The sequence below is a fragment of the Oncorhynchus mykiss genome, chromosome 4 (genome assembly GCF_057628025.1).
Source record: "Oncorhynchus mykiss isolate SJ-2025 chromosome 4, ASM5762802v1, whole genome shotgun sequence".
NCBI lineage: Eukaryota > Metazoa > Chordata > Actinopteri > Salmoniformes > Salmonidae > Oncorhynchus > Oncorhynchus mykiss.
In genome coordinates, this window is record NC_143025.1 from 1015001 (window position 1) to 1036562 (window position 21562).

A 21562-nucleotide genomic window follows, 5' to 3' on the forward strand; every position below is an offset into this window, starting at 1 on the left:
AATCCCAAATGTGGGATTATTTAGTATAATCCCAAATGTGGGATTACTTAGTATGTATGTGCCAAACCTCCACCTTCTTGAAGGTGGCTGTGTTTAACTGGCTGGTCCTGAAGCCAGCAGGGCAGAATGATGCCAAGTTTTCAGACTGAAGCACATACTGAAAATTCTGACAGTGACACAGTGCCCCCCTGTGGACTGCAGCTTTACTACAACATCATATTTAACCCTGTTTAAAAAAAAGCCATAGTCCAACCCTTCCCTCCTCATCCACTAGCCACAGTCCAACCTTCCCCTCCTCATCCACTAATCACAGTCCAACCCTCCCCTCCTCGTCCACTAGCCACAGTTCAGCCGTCCCCTCCTCATCCACTAGCCACAGTCCAACCTTCCCCTCCTCATCCACTAATCACAGTCCAACCCTACCCTCCTCGTCCACTAGCCACAGTTCAGCCGTCCCCTCCTCATCCACTAGCCACAGTCCAACCCTCCCATCCACATCCACTAGCCACAGTCCAACCCTCCCCTCCTCATCCACTAGCCACAACCCTCCCCTCCTCATCCACTAGCCACAGTCCAACCCTCCCCTCCTTATCCACTAGCCACAGTCCAACCCTCCCCTCCTCATCAACTAGTCACAGTCCAACCCTCCCCTCCTCATCCACTAGCCACAACCGTCTCCTCCTCATCCACTAGCCACAGTCAACCCTCCCCTCCTCATCCACTAGCCACTTTCCAACCCTCGCCTCCTCATCCACTAGCCACAACCCTCCCCTCCTCATTTACCAGTCACAGTCCAACCCTCCCCTCCTCATCCACTAGCCACAGTCCAACCCTCCCCTCCTCATCCACTAGCCACAGTCCAACCCTCCCCTCCTCATGCACTAGCCACAACCCTCCCCTCCTCATTTACTAGTCACAGTCCAACCCTCCCCTCGTCATCTACTAGCCACAGTCCAACCCTCCCCTCCTCATGCACTAGCCACAACCCTCCCCTCCTCATTTACTAGTCACAGTCCAACCCTCCCCTCGTCATCCACTAGCCACAACCTCCCCTCCTCATCCACTAGCCACAGTCAACCCTCCCCTCCTCATCCACTAGCCACTTTCCAACCCTCCCCTCCTCATCCACTAACCACAGTCCAACCCTCCCCTCCTCATCCACTAACCACAGTCCAACACTCCCCTCCTCATCCACTAGCCACAGTCCAACCCTCCGCTCCTCATCCACTAGGCACAACCCTCCACTCCTCATTTACTAGTCACTGTCCAACCCTCCCCTCCTCATCCACTAGCCACAACCCTCCTCTCCTCATCCACTAGCCACAACCCTCCCCTCCTCATCCACTAGCCACAGTCCAACCCTCCCCTCCCCTCCTCATCCACTTGCCACAGTCCAACCCTCCCCTCCTCATCCACTAGTCACAGTCCAACCCTCCCCATAGTCATCTCTGGGATCCTACTTGAATTAGTAATCTCTGGGATCCTACTTGCATTAGTCATCTCTGGGATCCTACTTGCATTAGTCATCTCTGGGCTCCTACTTGCATTAGTCATCTCTGGTAACCTACTTGCATTAGTCATCTCTGGGCTCCTACTTGCATTAGTCATCTCTGGGAGCCTACTTGAAAATGTCACAGAGAAGCGTGTTCCAACCGGTCAACAGAAATGTAAACAGAACAACGTGACATCACTAAATACGTCATAATAACAACCCAAATGTTCAAAATGGCGGAGTTGTCCTTTAAGGTCTGTAACAATTAGCTGGGTTCCCAGGCTGGGCTAGATTGAGGTTTTTGAGGCCATTCTTGGAATATACTCCTATTGCTCAATATATCGCTATTATTACAATGATTGTTCTTATAGTATCTGTTTGACAGTGATTTCCTGTACTGATGTAATTGTTGCATGTCTTCCATACAAAATGTGCAGTGTTTGGATCTGCCAGGCACCACAACAGAAGCCTTATAGGGTCATAAAACATCTCAAATACAGGAAGTAGCATTTTCTGTAAACACTCACTCCTTAACTGCAGGACAACGACTTCCAAAACAAACCACCTCCTTTCATCAGAGCCACCACCTTTCATCGCAGACTCTCAGATGTACACCGTGGCACTAGGTTACAGACACCATAACACTAGGTTTAGGACCAGAGCAGCACTGCAGTGGTGTTGCAGTTCCTGCTCTCCGTGCTACTGCTACGACTGGAAAAGCTTCTCCTAAAAACAGATCAGGACTAATGTCGTTTAGCTTGTCTTATACACAACAAAACATTATGGCTATACTGTATGTCTAAGACAAGCTAGTCTGTCTGTATTATTCAGGGGTGCAAACTGGTGAGGGCCCAGCTGGTGAGGGCCCAACTGGTGAGGGCCCAACTGGTGAGGGCCCAACTGGTGAGGGCCCAACTGGTGAGAGACCAACTGGTGAGAGACCAACTGGTGAGGGCCCAACTGGTGAGGGCCCAACTGGTGAGAGACCAACTGGTGAGAGACCAACTGGTGAGGGCCCAACTGGTGAGGGCCCAACTGGTGAGGGCCCAACTGGTGAGAGCCCAACTGGTGAGGGCCCAACTGGTGAGGGCCCAACTGGTGAGGGCCATACTGGTGAGAGACCAACTGGTGAGAGACCAACTGGTGAGGGCCCAACTGGTGAGGGCCCAACTGGTGAGGGCCCAACTGGTGAGAGACCAACTGGTGAGAGACCAACTGGTGAGGGCCAAACTGGTGAGGGCCCAACTGGTGAGGGCCCAACTGGTGAGAGACCAACTGGTGAGGGCCCAACTGGTGAGAGCCCAACTGGTGAGAGACCAACTGGTGAGGGCACAGCTGATGAGAGACCAACTGGTGAGGGCCCAACTGGTGAGAGACCAACTGGTGAGGGCACAGCTGGTGAGAGACCAACTGGTGAGGGCCCAACTGGTGAGGGCCCAACTGGTGAGGGCCCAACTGGTGAGAGACCAACTGGTGAGAGACCAACTGGTGAGGGCCCAGCTGGGGAGAGACCAACTGGTGAGGGCCCAACTGTTGAGGGCCCAACTGGTGAGGGCCCAACTGGTGAGAGACCAACTGGTGAGAGACCAACTGGTGAGGGCCCAACTGGTGAGGGCCCAACTGGTGAGAGACCAACTGGTGAGAGACCAACTGGTGAGAGACCAACTGGTGAGGGCCCAACTGGTGAGGGCCCAACTGGTGAGAGACCAACTGGTGAGAGACCAACTGGTGAGGGCCCAACTGGTGAGGGCCCAACTGGTGAGAGTCCAATTGGTGAGGGCCCAACTGGTGAGAGACCAACTGGTGAGAGACCAACTGGTGAGGGCCCAACTGGTGAGGGCCCAACTGGTGAGGGCCCAACTGGTGAGAGACCAACTGGTGAGAGACCAACTGGTGAGGGCCAAACTGGTGAGGGCCCAACTGGTGAGGGCCCAACTGGTGAGAGACCAACTGGTGAGGGCCCAACTGGTGAGAGCCCAACTGGTGAGAGACCAACTGGTGAGGGCACAGCTGATGAGAGACCAACTGGTGAGGGCCCAACTGGTGAGAGACCAACTGGTGAGGGCACAGCTGGTGAGAGACCAACTGGTGAGGGCCCAACTGGTGAGGGCCCAACTGGTGAGGGCCCAACTGGTGAGAGACCAACTGGTGAGAGACCAACTGGTGAGGGCCCAGCTGGGGAGAGACCAACTGGTGAGGGCCCAACTGTTGAGGGCCCAACTGGTGAGGGCCATACTGGTGAGAGACCAACTGGTGAGAGACCAACTGGTGAGGGCCCAACTGGTGAGGGCCCAACTGGTGAGGGCCCAACTGGTGAGAGACTAACTGGTGAGAGACCAACTGGTGAGAGACTAACTGGTGAGGGCCCAGCAGGGGAGAGACCAACTGGTGAGGGCCCAACTGGTGAGAGACCAACTGGTGAGAGACCAACTGGTGAGAGACCAACTGGTGAGAGACCAACTGGTGAGGGCCCAACTGGTGAGGGCCCAACTGGTGAGAGACCAACTGGTGAGAGACCAACTGGTGAGGGCCCAACTGGTGAGGGCCCAACTGGTGAGAGTCCAACTGGTGAGGGCCCAACTGGTGAGGGCCCAACTGGTGAGAGACCAACTGGTGAGAGACCAACTGGTGAGGGCCCAACTGGTGAGGGCCCAACTGGTGAGAGTCCAACTGGTGAGGGCCCAACTGGTGAGAGTCCAACTGGTGAGGGCCCAAAAGGTCTGTCTTATTAGGTCTTAATCTAAAGTGAAACCTTCAACTGTCAGTGAAACCGCCATGTTGTCAGAGTGATACTCTCAGGGATCATAAACGATTTGAATGAGAACCTTTGTACTCTCAGTTCCATACAGTGTTACCCTAACTGCAGAATATTACAATGGGTAACATATTGAAAATAGCACATGAGTAACTTAATTCATTGATTAAATTCATAAATAATGTGTAAAATATTTCATGTTTTTTTTATATTGAATCAAATTGCTCTCCCGCCCAAACTCAACTGGACGTGAAGGGAAGCTACGACAAGCCTCCCTTATTTCAAATGGAAGAGGAGTAAACCTCGAAACTAACGTCTGATGCTACAATGAAGCGGTAAGAGAACAGTTTTAAGACCCTTTTAGCAGACAACTGATTTATTAAAGTCTTAAAATCAAACTCTATTTCAGATGTACAAACAGAACAGAACCTACCTGATACTGACAAGACGGTGACTGAGGTATATGCACACAGACATACTAAATGATTGAACTTACCTGGTACTTCGCTGTGAACCATGTAGAATGTAGCAAAAACTAAAGCCCCAAATATGACCAGTTGTTTCATGGTGCTGTCTGTGTGTGTTCTCTCCAGTCTCCAGCAGAGTGAGTGACGGTTGTAGTCTCCAGCAGAATGAGTGACGGTTGTAAACTGCGATGGGAGGGGGATGTTTACACATCATCTCCGCTGACCTTCGTACTCATCACTGATACCAGGGCTGCGCCCCAACAGGAGGTGCAATAAGGATATGTAGCCTGGTCCCAGATCTGTTGGTGCTGTTTAGGTCGCAGTAATATGTTATCAGACAGTCTTATCCAGAGAGACTTACAGTTAGTTCATTCATCTTCAGATAGCTAGGTGGCCCAGTCATAGTCAGTTCATTCATCTTCAGATAGCTAGGTGGACCAGTCATAGTCAGTACATTCATCTTCAGATAGCTAGGTGGACCAGTCATTGTCAGTACATTCATCTTCAGATAGCTAGGTGGACCAGTCATAGGCAGTACATTCATCTTCAGATAGCTAGGTGGACCAGTCATAGTCAGTACATTCATCTCCAGATAGCTAGGTGGACCAGTCATAGTCAGTACATTCATCTTCAGATAGCTAGGTGGACCAGTCATAGTCAGTACATTCACCTCCAGATAGCTAGGTGGACCAGTCATAGTCAGTACATTCATCTCCAGATAGCTTGGTGGGACAGCCACATATCACATTCATAGTCAGTACATTTTTCCTCAAAGTAGCTATCAGCAAAGTCAGAGTTAGTAAGGGGAAAAGAGGGATGGGGGGCTGTGGGATTAGTTAAGATACTCGTTGAAGAGGTAGGGTTTCAGATGTTTTTGCAAGATGGACAGGGACTCTGCTGTCCTAGCTTCAGGGGAAAGCTGGACACGGACTCTGCTGTCCTAGTTTCAGGGGGAAGAGGGACAGGGACTCTACTGTCCTAGCTTCAGGGGGAAGATGGACTCTGCTGTCCTAGTTTCAGGGGGAAGATGGACAGGGACTCTGCTGTCCTAGTTTCAGGGGGAAGATGGACAGTGACTCTACTGTCCTAGCTTCAGGGGGAAGATGGACTCTGCTGTCCTAGTTTCAGGGGGAAGATGGACAGGGACTCTGCTGTCCTAACTTCAGGGGGAAGATGGACAGGGACTCTGCTGTCCTAGCGTTAGGGGGAAGATGGACTCTACTCTTCTAGCTTCAGGGGGAAACTGGACAGGGACTCTACTGTCCTAGCGTCAGGGGGAAGCTGGACAGGGACTCTGCTGTCCTAGCATCAGGGGGAAGATGGACTCTGCTGTCCTAGCGTCAGGGGGAAGCTGGACAGGGACTCTGCTGTCCTAGCGTCAGGGGGAAGCTGGACAGGGACTCTGCTGTCCTAGCGTCAGGGGGAAGCTGGACAGGGACTCTGCTGTCCTAGTGTCAGGAGGAAGCTGGTTCCACCGTTGAGGTGCCAGGACAGAGAAGAGCTTGGACTGGGCTGAGTGGGAGCTGCCTCCCGTAGGGGTGGGAGGGCCAAGAGACCAGAGGTGGCAGAACAAAGTGCTCAGGCTGGGGTGTAGGGTTGGAGCACAGCCTGAAGGTAGGGAGGGGCAGTTCCTCTTGCTGTTCTGTAGGTAAGTACCATGGTCTTGTAGAAGATACAAGCTGGAAGCCAGTGGAGTGTGTTGAAGAGCGGGGTGATATGGGAAAACTTGGGAAGTTGTAAAGTACTTAAGTAAAAATACTTTAAAGTACTACTTAAGTAGTGTTTTGGAGGAACTGTAATTTACTTTACTATTTATATTTTTGACAACTTTTACATCACTACATTCCTAAAGAAAATAATGTACGTTTTACTGGTAACATTTTCTCTGGCACATAAACGTACTGGTTAAATTTTGAATTCTTAGCAGGACCGGAAAACGGTCCAATTCACACACATCAACAGAACATCCCTGGTCATCCCTACTGCCTCGGATCTGGCAGACTCACTAAACACAAAGGCTTCGTTTGTAAATGATGTGGAACGATTTATACTTTAACTTTTGATACTTTGGTATATTTAAAACCTAACACTTTCTGAATTTGGAGAGGACGATCTGATAGAGCCTGAGACCCAGCCCTGAGAGGGTGGACAGGAGGATCTGATAGGGCCTGAGACACCCAGCCCTGAGAGGGTGGACAGGAGGATCTGATGGTTCACGGTGTTGAAGGCAGTGGATAGATCTAGGAGGATGAGAACAGAGCAGAGAGACTCAGCTTTGGCAGTGCGGAGAGCCTCTGTGACACAGAGGAGAGCAGTCTCGGTTGAGTGACCCGTCTTGAAGCCTGACTGGTTAAGGTCCAGAAGATTGTTCTGAGAGAGATAGCAAGAGAGTTAGTCAGAGACAGAACGCTCAAATGTTTTGGACAGAAAAGAAAGAAAGGATACCGGACTACAGTTTTAGACGTCAGATGAGTCGAGTGTTGGTTTCTTGAGGAGGGGAGTGACAGCCATAGGAGTTGGCTACAGTTCTGGGAACAGGCTACAAACAGATCTGGGAACAGGCTACAAACAGGATCTGGAAACAGGCTACAAACAGGATCTGGGAACAGGCTACAAACAGGATCTGGCATAATAATGCCTTCAGACTGTCAGGAAGACAACATAATAATGCCTTCAGACTGTCAGGAAGACACCATAATAATGCCTTCAGACTGTCAGGAAGACACCATAATAATGCCATCAGACTGTCAGGAAGACACCATAATAATGCCTTCAGACTGTCAGGAAGACACCATAATAATGCCTTCAGACTGTCAGGAAGACACCATAATAATGCCTTCAGACTATCAGGAAGACAACATAATAATGCCATCAGACTGTCAGGAAGACACCATAATAATGCCTTCAGACTATCAGGAAGACACCATAATAATGCCATCAGACTGTCAGGAAGACACCATAATAATGCCTTCAGACTGTCAGGAAGACACCATAATAATGCCTTCAGAATGTCAGGAAGACACCATAATAATGCCCTCAGATTGTCAGGAAGACACCATAATAATGCCTTCAGACTGTCAGGAAGACACCATAATAATGCCTTCAGACTGTCAGGAAGACACCATAATAATGCCTTCAGACTGTCAGGAAGACACCATAATAATGCCACCAGACTGTCAGGAAGACACCATAATAATGCCTTCAGACTGTCAGGAAGACACCATAAAAATGACATCAGACTGTCAGGAAGACACCATAATAATGCCTTCAGACTGTCAGGAAGACACCATAATAATGCCTTCAGACTGCCAGGAAGACACCATAATAATGCCTTCAGACTGTCAAGAAGACACCATAATAATGCCTTCAGACTGCCAGGAAGACACCATAATAATGCCTTCAGACTGTCAGGAAGACACCATAATAATGCCTTCAGATTGTCAGGAAGACACCATAATAATGCCTTCAGACTGTCAGGAAGACACCATAATAATGCAATCAGACTGTCAGGAAGTCACCATAATAATGCCTTCAGACTGTCAGGAAGACACCATAATAATGCCTTCAGACTGCCAGGAAGACACCATAATAATGCCATCAGACTGTCAGGAAGACACCATAATAATGCCTTCAGACTGTCAGGAAGACACCATAATAATGACATCAGACTGTCAGGAAGACACCATAATAATGCCTTCAGACTGCCAGGAAGACACCATAATAATGCCTTCAGACTGTCAGGAAGACACCATAATAATGCCTTCAGACTGTCAGGAAGACACCATAATAATGCCTTCAGACTGTCAGGAAGACACCATAATAATGCCTTCAGACTGTCAGGAAGACACCATAATAATGCCTTCAGACTGCCAGGAAGACACCATAATAATGCCTTCAGACTGTCAGGAAGACACCATAATAATGCCTTCAGACTGTCAGGAAGACACCATAATAATGCCTTCAGACTGCCAGGAAGACACCATAATAATGCCTTCAGACTGTCAGGAAGACACCATAATAATGCCTTCAGACTGTCAGGAAGACACCATAATAATGCCTTCAGACTGTCAGGAAGACACCATAATAATGTCATCAGACTGTCAGGAAGACACCATAATAATGCCTTCAGACTGTCAGGAAGACACCATAATAATGCCATCAGACTGTCAGGAATACACCATAATAATGCCTTCAGACTATCAGGAAGACACCATAATAATGCCATCAGACTGTCAGGAAGACACCATAATAATGCCTTCAGACTATCAGGAAGACACCATAATAATGCCTTAAGACTATCAGGAAGACACCATAATAATGCCAACAGACTATCAGGAAGACACCATAATAATGCCATCAGACTGTCAGGAAGACACCATAATAATGCCTTCAGACTGTCAGGAAGACACCATAATAATGCCTTCAGACTGTCAGGAAGACACCATAATAATGCCTTCAGACTATCAGGAAGACACCATAATAATGCCTTCAGACTGTCAGGAAGACACCATAATAATGCCTTCAGACTATCAGGAAGACACCATAATAATGCCATCAGACTGTCAGGAAGACACCATAATAATGCCTTCAGACTATCAGGAAGACACCATAATAATGCCTTCAGACTATCAGGAAGACACCATAATAATGCCAACAGACTATCAGGAAGACACCATAATAATGCCATCAGACTGTCAGGAAGACACCATAATAATGCCTTCAGACTATCAGGAAGACACCATAATAATGCCTTCAGACTGTCAGGAAGACACCATAATAATGCCTTCAGACTATCAGGAAGACACCATAATAATGCCTTCAGACTGTCAGGAAGACACCATAATAATGCCTTCAGACTATCAGGAAGACACCATAATAATGCCATCAGACTGTCAGGAAGACACCGTAATAATGCCTTCAGACTGTCAGGAAGACACCATAATAATGCCTTCAGACTGTAAGGAAGACACCATAATAATGCCCTCAGACTGTCAGGAAGACACCATAATAATGCCTTCAGACTGTCAGGAAGACACCATAATAATGCCACGAGACTGTCAGGAAGACACCATAATAATGACTTCAGACTGTCAGGAAGACACCATAATAATGCCATCAGACTGTCAGGAAGACACCATAATAATGCCTTCAGACTGTCAGGAAGACACCATAATAATGCCTTCAGACTGTCAGGAAGACACCATAATAATGCCTTCAGACTATCAGGAAGACAACATAATAATGCCATCAGACTGTCAGGAAGACACCATAATAATGCCTTCAGACTATCAGGAAGACACCATAATAATGCCATCAGACTGTCAGGAAGACACCATAATAATGCCTTCAGACTGTCAGGAAGACACCATAATAATGCCTTCAGAATGTCAGGAAGACACCATAATAATGCCCTCAGATTGTCAGGAAGACACCATAATAATGCCTTCAGACTGTCAGGAAGACACCATAATAATGCCTTCAGACTGTCAGGAAGACACCATAATAATGCCTTCAGACTGTCAGGAAGACACCATAATAATGCCACCAGACTGTCAGGAAGACACCATAATAATGCCTTCAGACTGTCAGGAAGACACCATAAAAATGACATCAGACTGTCAGGAAGACACCATAATAATGCCTTCAGACTGTCAGGAAGACACCATAATAATGCCTTCAGACTGCCAGGAAGACACCATAATAATGCCTTCAGACTGTCAAGAAGACACCATAATAATGCCTTCAGACTGCCAGGAAGACACCATAATAATGCCTTCAGACTGTCAGGAAGACACCATAATAATGCCTTCAGATTGTCAGGAAGACACCATAATAATGCCTTCAGACTGTCAGGAAGACACCATAATAATGCAATCAGACTGTCAGGAAGTCACCATAATAATGCCTTCAGACTGTCAGGAAGACACCATAATAATGCCTTCAGACTGCCAGGAAGACACCATAATAATGCCATCAGACTGTCAGGAAGACACCATAATAATGCCTTCAGACTGTCAGGAAGACACCATAATAATGACATCAGACTGTCAGGAAGACACCATAATAATGCCTTCAGACTGCCAGGAAGACACCATAATAATGCCTTCAGACTGTCAGGAAGACACCATAATAATGCCTTCAGACTGTCAGGAAGACACCATAATAATGCCTTCAGACTGTCAGGAAGACACCATAATAATGCCTTCAGACTGTCAGGAAGACACCATAATAATGCCTTCAGACTGCCAGGAAGACACCATAATAATGCCTTCAGACTGTCAGGAAGACACCATAATAATGCCTTCAGACTGTCAGGAAGACACCATAATAATGCCTTCAGACTGCCAGGAAGACACCATAATAATGCCTTCAGACTGTCAGGAAGACACCATAATAATGCCTTCAGACTGTCAGGAAGACACCATAATAATGCCTTCAGACTGTCAGGAAGACACCATAATAATGTCATCAGACTGTCAGGAAGACACCATAATAATGCCTTCAGACTGTCAGGAAGACACCATAATAATGCCATCAGACTGTCAGGAATACACCATAATAATGCCTTCAGACTATCAGGAAGACACCATAATAATGCCATCAGACTGTCAGGAAGACACCATAATAATGCCTTCAGACTATCAGGAAGACACCATAATAATGCCTTAAGACTATCAGGAAGACACCATAATAATGCCAACAGACTATCAGGAAGACACCATAATAATGCCATCAGACTGTCAGGAAGACACCATAATAATGCCTTCAGACTGTCAGGAAGACACCATAATAATGCCTTCAGACTGTCAGGAAGACACCATAATAATGCCTTCAGACTATCAGGAAGACACCATAATAATGCCTTCAGACTGTCAGGAAGACACCATAATAATGCCTTCAGACTATCAGGAAGACACCATAATAATGCCATCAGACTGTCAGGAAGACACCATAATAATGCCTTCAGACTATCAGGAAGACACCATAATAATGCCTTCAGACTATCAGGAAGACACCATAATAATGCCAACAGACTATCAGGAAGACACCATAATAATGCCATCAGACTGTCAGGAAGACACCATAATAATGCCTTCAGACTATCAGGAAGACACCATAATAATGCCTTCAGACTGTCAGGAAGACACCATAATAATGCCTTCAGACTATCAGGAAGACACCATAATAATGCCTTCAGACTGTCAGGAAGACACCATAATAATGCCTTCAGACTATCAGGAAGACACCATAATAATGCCATCAGACTGTCAGGAAGACACCGTAATAATGCCTTCAGACTGTCAGGAAGACACCATAATAATGCCTTCAGACTGTAAGGAAGACACCATAATAATGCCCTCAGACTGTCAGGAAGACACCATAATAATGCCTTCAGACTGTCAGGAAGACACCATAATAATGCCACGAGACTGTCAGGAAGACACCATAATAATGACTTCAGACTGTCAGGAAGACACCATAAAAATGACATCAGACTGTCAGGAAGACACCATAATAATGCCTTCAGACTGTCAGGAAGACACCATAATAATGCCTTCAGACTGTCAGGAAGACACCATAATAATGCCTTCAGACTGCCAGGAAGACACCATAATAATGCCTTCAGACTGTCAGAAAGACACCATAATAATGCCTTCAGATTGTCAGGAAGACACCATAATAATGCCTTCAGACTGTCAGGAAGACACCATAATAAAGCAATCAGACTGTCAGGAAGACACCATAATAATGCCTTCAGACTGTCAGGAAGACACCATAATAATGCCTTCAGACTGCCAGGAAGACACCATAATAATGCCATCAGACTGTCAGGAAGACACCATAATAATGCCTTCAGACTGTCAGGAAGACACCATAATAATGACATCAGACTGTCAGGAAGACACCATAATAATGCCTTCAGACTGTCAGGAAGACACCATAATAATGACATCAGACTGTCAGGAAGACACCATAATAATGCCTTCAGACTGCCAGGAAGACACCATAATAATGCCTTCAGACTGTCAGGAAGACACCATAATAATGCCTTCAGACTGTCAGGAAGACACCATAATAATGCCTTCAGACTGTCAGGAAGACACCATAATAATGCCTTCAGACTGCCAGGAAGACACCATGATAATGCCTTCAGACTGTCAGGAAGACACCATAATAATGCCTTCAGACTGCCAGGAAGACACCATAATAATGCCTTCAGACTGTCAGGAAGACACCATAATAATGCCATCAGACTGTCAGGAAGACACTATAATAATGCCTTCAGACTGCCAGGAAGACACCATAATAATGCCTTCAGACTGTCAGGAAGACACCATAATAATGCCAACAGACTGTCAGGAAGACCTCATAATAATGGCATCAGACTGTCAGGAAGACACCATAATAATGCCTTCAGACTGTCAGGAAGACACCATAATAATGCCATCAGACTGTCAGGAAGACACCATAATAATGCCTTCAGACTGTCAGGAAGACACCATAATAATGCCTTCAGACTGCCAGTAAGACACCATAATAATGCCTTCAGACTGTCAGGAAGACACCATAATAATGCCTTCAGACTGTCAGGAAGACACCATAATAATGCCTTCAGACTATCAGGAAGACACCATAATAATGCCATCAGACTTTCAGGAAGACACCACAATAATGCCTTCAGACTATCAGGAAGACACCACAATAATGCCTTCAGACTGTCAGGAAGACACCATAATAATGCCTTCAGACTATCAGGAAGACACCATAATAATGCCATCAGACTTTCAGGAAGACACCACAATAATGGCTTCAGACTATCAGGAAGACACCACAATAATGCCTTCAGACTATCAGGAAGACACCATAATAATGCCAACAGACTATCAGGAAGACACCATAATAATGCCATCAGACTGTCAGGAAGACACCATAATAATGCCTTCAGACTATCAGGAAGACACCATAATAATGCCTTCAGACTGTCAGGAAGACACCATAATAATGCCTTCAGACTATCAGGAAGACACCATAATAATGCCTTCAGACTGTCAGGAAGACACCATAATAATGCCTTCAGACTATCAGGAAGACACCATAATAATGACATCAGACTGTCAGGAAGACACCGTAATAATGCCTTCAGACTGTCAGGAAGACACCATAATAATGCCTTCAGACTGTCAGGAAGACACCATAATAATGCCTTCAGACTGCCAGGAAGACACCATAATAATGCCATCAGACTGTCAGGAAGACACCATAATAATGCCTTCAGACTGTCAGGAAGACACCATAATAATGACATCAGACTGTCAGGAAGACACCATAATAATGCCTTCAGACTGTCAGGAAGACACCATAATAATGACATCAGACTGTCAGGAAGACACCATAATAATGCCTTCAGACTGCCAGGAAGACACCATAATAATGCCTTCAGACTGTCAGGAAGACACCATAATAATGCCTTCAGACTGTCAGGAAGACACCATAATAATGCCTTCAGACTGTCAGGAAGACACCATAATAATGCCTTCAGACTGCCAGGAAGACACCATAATAATGCCTTCAGACTGTCAGGAAGACACCATAATAATGCCTTCAGACTGCCAGGAAGACACCATAATAATGCCTTCAGACTGTCAGGAAGACACCATAATAATGCCATCAGACTGTCAGGAAGACACTATAATAATGCCTTCAGACTGCCAGGAAGACACCATAATAATGCCTTCAGACTGTCAGGAAGACACCATAATAATGCCAACAGACTGTCAGGAAGACCTCATAATAATGGCATCAGACTGTCAGGAAGACACCATAATAATGCCTTCAGACTGTCAGGAAGACACCATAATAATGCCATCAGACTGTCAGGAAGACACCATAATAATGCCTTCAGACTGTCAGGAAGACACCATAATAATGCCTTCAGACTGCCAGTAAGACACCATAATAATGCCTTCAGACTGTCAGGAAGACACCATAATAATGCCTTCAGACTGTCAGGAAGACACCATAATAATGCCTTCAGACTATCAGGAAGACACCATAATAATGCCATCAGACTTTCAGGAAGACACCACAATAATGGCTTCAGACTATCAGGAAGACACCACAATAATGCCTTCAGACTGTCAGGAAGACACCATAATAATGCCTTCAGACTATCAGGAAGACACCATAATAATGCCATCAGACTGTCAGGAAGACACCATAATTATGCCTTCAGACTGTCAGGAAGACACCATAATAATGCCACCAGACTGTCAGGAAGACACCATAATAATGCCTTCAGACTGTCAGGAAGACACCATAATAATGCCTTCAGACTGCCAGAAAGACACCATAATAATGCCTTCAGACTGTCAGGAAGACACCATAATAATGCCTTCAGACTGTCAGGAAGACACTATAATAATGACATCAGACTGTCAGGAAGACACCATAATAATGCCTTCAGACTATCAGGAAGACACCATAATAATGCCTTCAGACTGTCAGGAAGACACCATAATAATGCCTTCAGACTATCAGGAAGACACCATAATAATGCCATCAGACTGTCAGGAAAACACTATAATAATGCCTTCAGACTGTCAGGAAGACACCATAATAATGACATCATACTATCAGGAAGACACCATAATAATGCCTTCAGACTGTCAGGAAGACACCATAATAATGCCTTCAGACTATCAGGAAGACACCATAATAATGCCATCAGACTGTCAGGAAGACACTATAATAATGCCTTCAGACTGTCAGGAAGACACCATAATAATGCCTTCAGACTGTCAGGAAGACACCATAATAATGCCTTCAGACTATCAGGAAGACACCATAATAATGCCATCAGACTGTCAGAATGACACCATAATAATGCCATCAGACTGTCAGGAAGACACCATAATAATGCCATCAGACTGTCAGGAAGACACCATAATAATGCCTTCAGACTGTCAGGAAGACACCATAATAATGCCTTCAGACTGTCAGGAAGACACCATAATAATGCCATCAGACTGTCAGGAAGACACCATAATAATGCCTTCAGACTGTCAGGAAGACACCATAATAATGCCTTCAGACTGTCAGGAAGACACCATAATGATGCCTTCAGACTGTCAGGAAGACACCATAATAATGCCTTCAGACTGTCAGGAAGACACCATAATAATGCCTTCAGACTATCAGGAAGACACCATAATAATGCCTTCAGACTGTCAGGAAGACACCATAATAATGCCTTCAGACTGTCAGGAAGACACCATAATAATGCCTTCAGACTATCAGGAAGACACCATAACAATGCCTTCAGACTGTCATTAAGACACCATAATAATGCCACCAGACTGTCAGGAAGACACCATGATAATGCCTTCAGACTGTCAGGAAGACACCATAATAATGCCTTCAGACTATCAGGAAGACACCATAATAATGCCTTCAGACTGTCAGGAAGACACCATAATAATGCCTTCAGGCTATCAGGAAGACACCATAATAATGCCATCAGACTATCAGGAAGACACCATAATAATGCCTTCAGACTGTCAGGAAGACACCATAATAATGCCTTCAGACTGTCAGGAAGACACCATAATAATGCCTTCAGACTATCAGGAAGACACCATAACAATGCCTTCAGACTGTCATTAAGACACCATAATAATGCCACCAGACTGTCAGGAAGACACCATGATAATGCCTTCAGACTGTCAGGAAGACACCATAATAATGCCTTCAGACTATCAGGAAGACACCATAATAATGCCTTCAGACTGTCAGGAAGACACCATAATAATGCCTTCAGACTATCAGGAAGACACCATAATAATGCCATCAGACTGTCAGGAAGACACTATAATAATGCCTTCAGACTGTCAGGAAGACACCATAATAATGCCAACAGACTGTCAGGAAGACACCATAATAATGCCTTCAGACTGTCAGGAAGACACCATAATAATGCCTTCGGACTGTCAGGAAGACACCATAATAATGCCTTCAGACTGTCAGGAAGACACCATAATAATGCCTTCAGACTATTTATTTTTTTTATTTTTTTTTTACCTTTATTTAACCAGGCAAGTCAGTTAAGAACAAATTCTTATTTTCAATGACGGCCTAGGAACAGTGGGTTAACTGCCTGTTCAGGGGCAGAACGACAGATTTGTACCTTGTCAGCTCGGGGGTTTGAACTTGCAACCTTCCGGTTACTAGTCCAATGCTCTAACCACTAGGCTACCCTGCCGCCCCAAATAATAATAATAATGCCTTCAGACTATCAGGAAGACACCATAATAATGCCTTCAGACTGTCAGGAAGACACCATAATAATGCCTTCAGACTGTCAGGAAGACACCATAATAATGCCATCAGGACCAAACTGGAATAAGTCTCCTCTTATCCAGGACACTGGACATACGCTATGCAATTAACCTGCAACACTCTCATAAACGACCTAGAGTTGATGAATCAACACTCTCATAAACGACCTAGAGTTGATGAATCAACTCTCTCATAAACGACCTAGAGTTGATGAATCAACACTCTCATAAACGACCTAGAGTTGATGAATCAACACTCTCATAAACGACCTAGAATTGATGAATCAACACTCTATAAACGACCTAGAGTTGATGAATCAACACTCTCATAAACGACCTAGAGTTGATGAATCAACGCTCTCATAAACGACCTAGAGTTGATGAATCAACACTCTATAAACGACCTAGAGTTGATGAATCAACACTCTCATAAACGACCTAGAGTTGATGAATCAACACTCTCATAAACGACCTAGAGTTGATGAATCAACACTCTCGAACTACCTCGAGTTGATGAATCAACACTCTCATAAATGACCTAGAGTTGATGAATCAACACTCTCATAAACGACCTAGAGTTGATGAATCAACACTCTCATAAACGACCTAGAGTTGATGAATCAACACTCTCATAAACGACCTAGAGTTGATGAATCAACACTCTATAAACGACCTAGAGTTGATGAATCAACACTCTCATAAACGACCTAGAGTTGATGAATCAACACTCTATAAACGACCTAAAGTTGATGAATCAACACTCTCATAAACGACCTAGAGTTGATGAATCAACACTCTCATAAACGACCTAGAGTTGATGAATCAACACTCTATAAACGACCTAGAGTTGATGAATCAACACTCCATAAACGACCTAGAGTTGATGAATCAACACTCTATAAACGACCTAGAGTTGATGAATCAACACTCTCATAAACGACCTAGAGTTGATGAATCAACACTCTATAAACGACCTAGAGTTGATGAATCAACACTCTCATAAACGACCTAGAGTTGATGAATCAACACTCTATAAACGACCTAGAGTTGATGAATCAACACTCTATAAACGACCTAGAGTTGATGAATCAACACTCTCATAAACGACCTAGAGTTGATGAATCAACACTCTCATAAACGACCTAGAGTTGATGAATCAACACTCTATAAACGACCTAGAGTTGATGAATCAACACTCTCATAAACGACCTAGAGTTGATGAATCAACACTCTCATAAACGACCTAGAGTTGATGAATCAACACTCTCATAAACGACCTAGAGTTGATGAATCAACACTCTCATAAACGACCTAGAGTTGATGAATCAACACTCTCATAAACGACCTAGAGTTGATGAATCAACACTCTATAAACGACCTAGAGTTGATGAATCAACACTCTCATAAACGACCTAGAGTTGATGAATCAACACTCTCATAAACGACCTAGAGTTGATGAATCAACACTCTATAAACGACCTAGAGTTGATGAATCAACACTCTAAAACTACTTAGACTTGTAGTTGTTGACATAAGAATGATTAAATTCTCATGTGCTAGTAGGGGTTATTAATGTGTAAAATTAAGAATTCCTTGTGTGTGTACACTTCCATTAAAGTGTTACCTGAATTTCATACAAATGACATCATATCCTTAACCCTATTGTTGGGCAGACGTACAACTGGAAACAAATGACATCATATCCTTAACCCTATTATTGGGCAAACGTACAACTGGAAACAAATGACATCATATCCTTAACCCTATTATTGGGCAAACGTATAACTGGAAACAAATGTCAATAGAGTATAGTATTAATGGTTTGTGATCACAGGTGGTTGGGGTCAGAGTTGGTTGGGGTCAGATGTGGTTGGGGTAAAATGTGGGTTGGGGTCAGAGTTGGTTGGGGTCAGACGTGGTTGGGGTCAAATGTGGGTTGGGGTCAGATATGGTTGGGGTCAGATATGGTTGGGGTCAGAGGTGGTTGGGGTCAGAGTTGGTTGGGGTCAGAGGTGGTTGGGGTCAGAGGTGGTTGGGGTCAGAGGTGGTTGGGGTCAAATTGGGTTTGGGTCAGATCTGGTTGAGGTCAGAGTTGGTTGGGGTCAGAGGTGGTTGGGGTCAGAGTTGGTTGGGTTCAGACATGGTTGGGGTCAGATAAGGTTGGGGTCAGAGAGGGTTGGGGTCAGATACATTTGAGGTCAGAGAGGGTTGGGGTCAGAGTTGGTTGGGGTCAGATATGGTTGGGGTCAGATACATTTGGGGTCAGAGATGGTTGGGGTCAGATACATTTGGGGTCAGAGATGGTTGGGGTCAGATACATTTGGGGTCAGAGATGGTTGGGGTCAGATACATTTGGGGTCAGATACATTTAGGGTCAGAGGTGGTTGGAGTCAGGGATGGTTGGGGTCAGAGATGGTTGGTGTCAGAGATGGTTGGGGTAAGAGCAGCACCCACCCGTAGCACGCGCTCCAGCAGGTATATTTCGCTGGTCACCCCCAAAGCCAACTCCTCTTTGGTTGCCTTTCCTTCCAGTTCTCTGCTGCCAATGACTGGAACGAACTGCAAAATCATTGAAGTTGGAGACTCATATCTCCCTCACTAGCTTTAAGCACCAGCTGTCAGAGCAGCTTACCGAGCAGCTCATCTGTAAATAGCCCATCCAACTACCTCATCCCCATACTGTTATATGTTTTATTTATTTTGCTCCTTTGCACCCCAGTATCTCTACTTGCACATTCATCTTCTGCACATCTATCACTCCAGTGTTTAATTGCTATACTGTAATTATTTCACCACTATGGCCTATTTATTGCCTTTACCTCCCTTATCTTACCTCATTTGCTCACATTGTATCTAGACTTTTTCTATTGTGTTATTGACTGCATGTTTGTTTATTCCATGTGTAACTCTGTGTTGTTGTTTGTGTCACACTGCTATGCTTTATATTGGCCAGGTCGCAGTTGTAAATGAGAACTTGTTCTCAACTAGCCTACCTGGTTAAATAAAGGTGAAATAAAAATATATATTTTTTTTAAAAGAGCTGGTTGGGGTCAGATTTGATTGGGGTCAGAGATGGTTGGGGGCAGAGATGGTTGGGGGCAGAGATGGCTGGGGGCAGATATGGTTGGGGTCAGAGATGGTTGGGGTCAGATATGGTTGGGGTCAGAGATGATTGGGGGCAGAGATGGTTGGGGTCAGATATGGTTTGGGTCAGAGATGGCTAGGGGCAGATATGGTTGGGGTCAGATATGGTTGGGGCCAGAGAAAGTTGGGGTCAGAGATGGTTGTGGTCAGATATGGTTGGTGACAAATATGGTTGGGGTCAGATATGGTTGGGGGCAGATATGGTTGGGGTCAGAGTTGGTTGGGGTCAGAGTTGGTTGGGGTCAGATATGGTTGGGGTCAGATATGGTTGGGGTCAGAGTTGGTTGGGGTCAGAGGTGGTTGGGGTAAGAGAAGGTTGAGGTCAGAGGTGGTTGGGGTCAGTTATGGTTGGGGTCAGAGGTGGTTGGGGTCAGAGATGGTTGAAGTCAGAGAAGGTTGGGGTCAGAGAAGGTTGGGGTCAGGGGAGGTTGGGGTCAGAGCTGGTTGGGGTCAGAAATAATTGGGGTCAGAGGAGGTTGGGATCAGAGAGGGTTGGGGTCAGAGATAATTGGGGTCAGAGAAGGTTGGGGTCAGAGAAGGTTGGGTCAGAGAAGGTTGGGATCAGAAGTGGTTGGGGCCAGAGGTGGTTGGGGTCAGAGAAGGTTGGAGTCAGAGGTGGTTGGGGTCAGAACTGGTTGGGGGCCGATCTGGTCGGAGTCCGATCTGGTTGGGGTCCGATCTGGTTGGGGTCAGATAGTTTGAGCCCAGCTGTTAGTGTGTTAGGCTACATGATTCTGGTCATCAGGCCATAGTGACGGAGAATCCCTTCAGACATGTCAGTAGAGCCCAGCTGTTAGTGTGTTAGGCTACATGATTCTGGTCATCAGACGGGGTGCCAAGACAGAGTCAAACAGGGATGTACTGTAAGTGGAGACTATCGTCCCAGACCAGGGACGTACTGTAAGTGGAGACTATCGTCCCAGACCAGGGACGTACTGTAAGTGGAGACTATCGTCCCAGACCAGGGACGTACTGTGAGTGGAGACTATCGTCCCAGACCAGGGACGTACTGTAAGTGGAGACTATCGTCCCAGACCAGGGACGTACTGTAAGTGGAGACTATCGTCCCAGACCATGATGCTCTGATCCCAGGTTCAATATCTGTTGTGCCCTTGAGGACCAAGGCACCGTTGCAGCATATGTGTGTATCTGTTGGCATTGGGGGAAAGGCAGACAAATCTCTTCTAACAAAGTGGCCAATAAAGTATAGATTTCTCATATTCTATTATAAAATATATATATATATTTGTACAATAATTAATTTAATATATTTAAACAGAATTATCCGTAATGAAATCTTACTTTGAGTGCATATGGTAGGCTATTCAACGACTGGTATCGCAATACAATACTGAAGTGCATCATATTT

At 45.5% G+C, this 21562-nt stretch overlaps 1 protein-coding gene across 1 annotated transcript in view; it reads right to left on the reverse strand.

Annotated features, from left to right (window-relative positions):
* Positions 1-5734, reverse strand: part of si:dkeyp-73b11.8 (kunitz-type U19-barytoxin-Tl1a) — a 19093-nt gene extending 13359 nt beyond the window's left edge. The window contains exon 1 of the mRNA XM_036969222.2: positions 4744-5734. Coding sequence (XP_036825117.2) covers positions 4744-4813 — 70 coding nt within the window. The 5' untranslated portion in view covers positions 4814-5734. The remainder of the gene's footprint in view (positions 1-4743) is intronic.
* Between the last annotated feature and the right edge of the window lie 15828 nt (positions 5735-21562).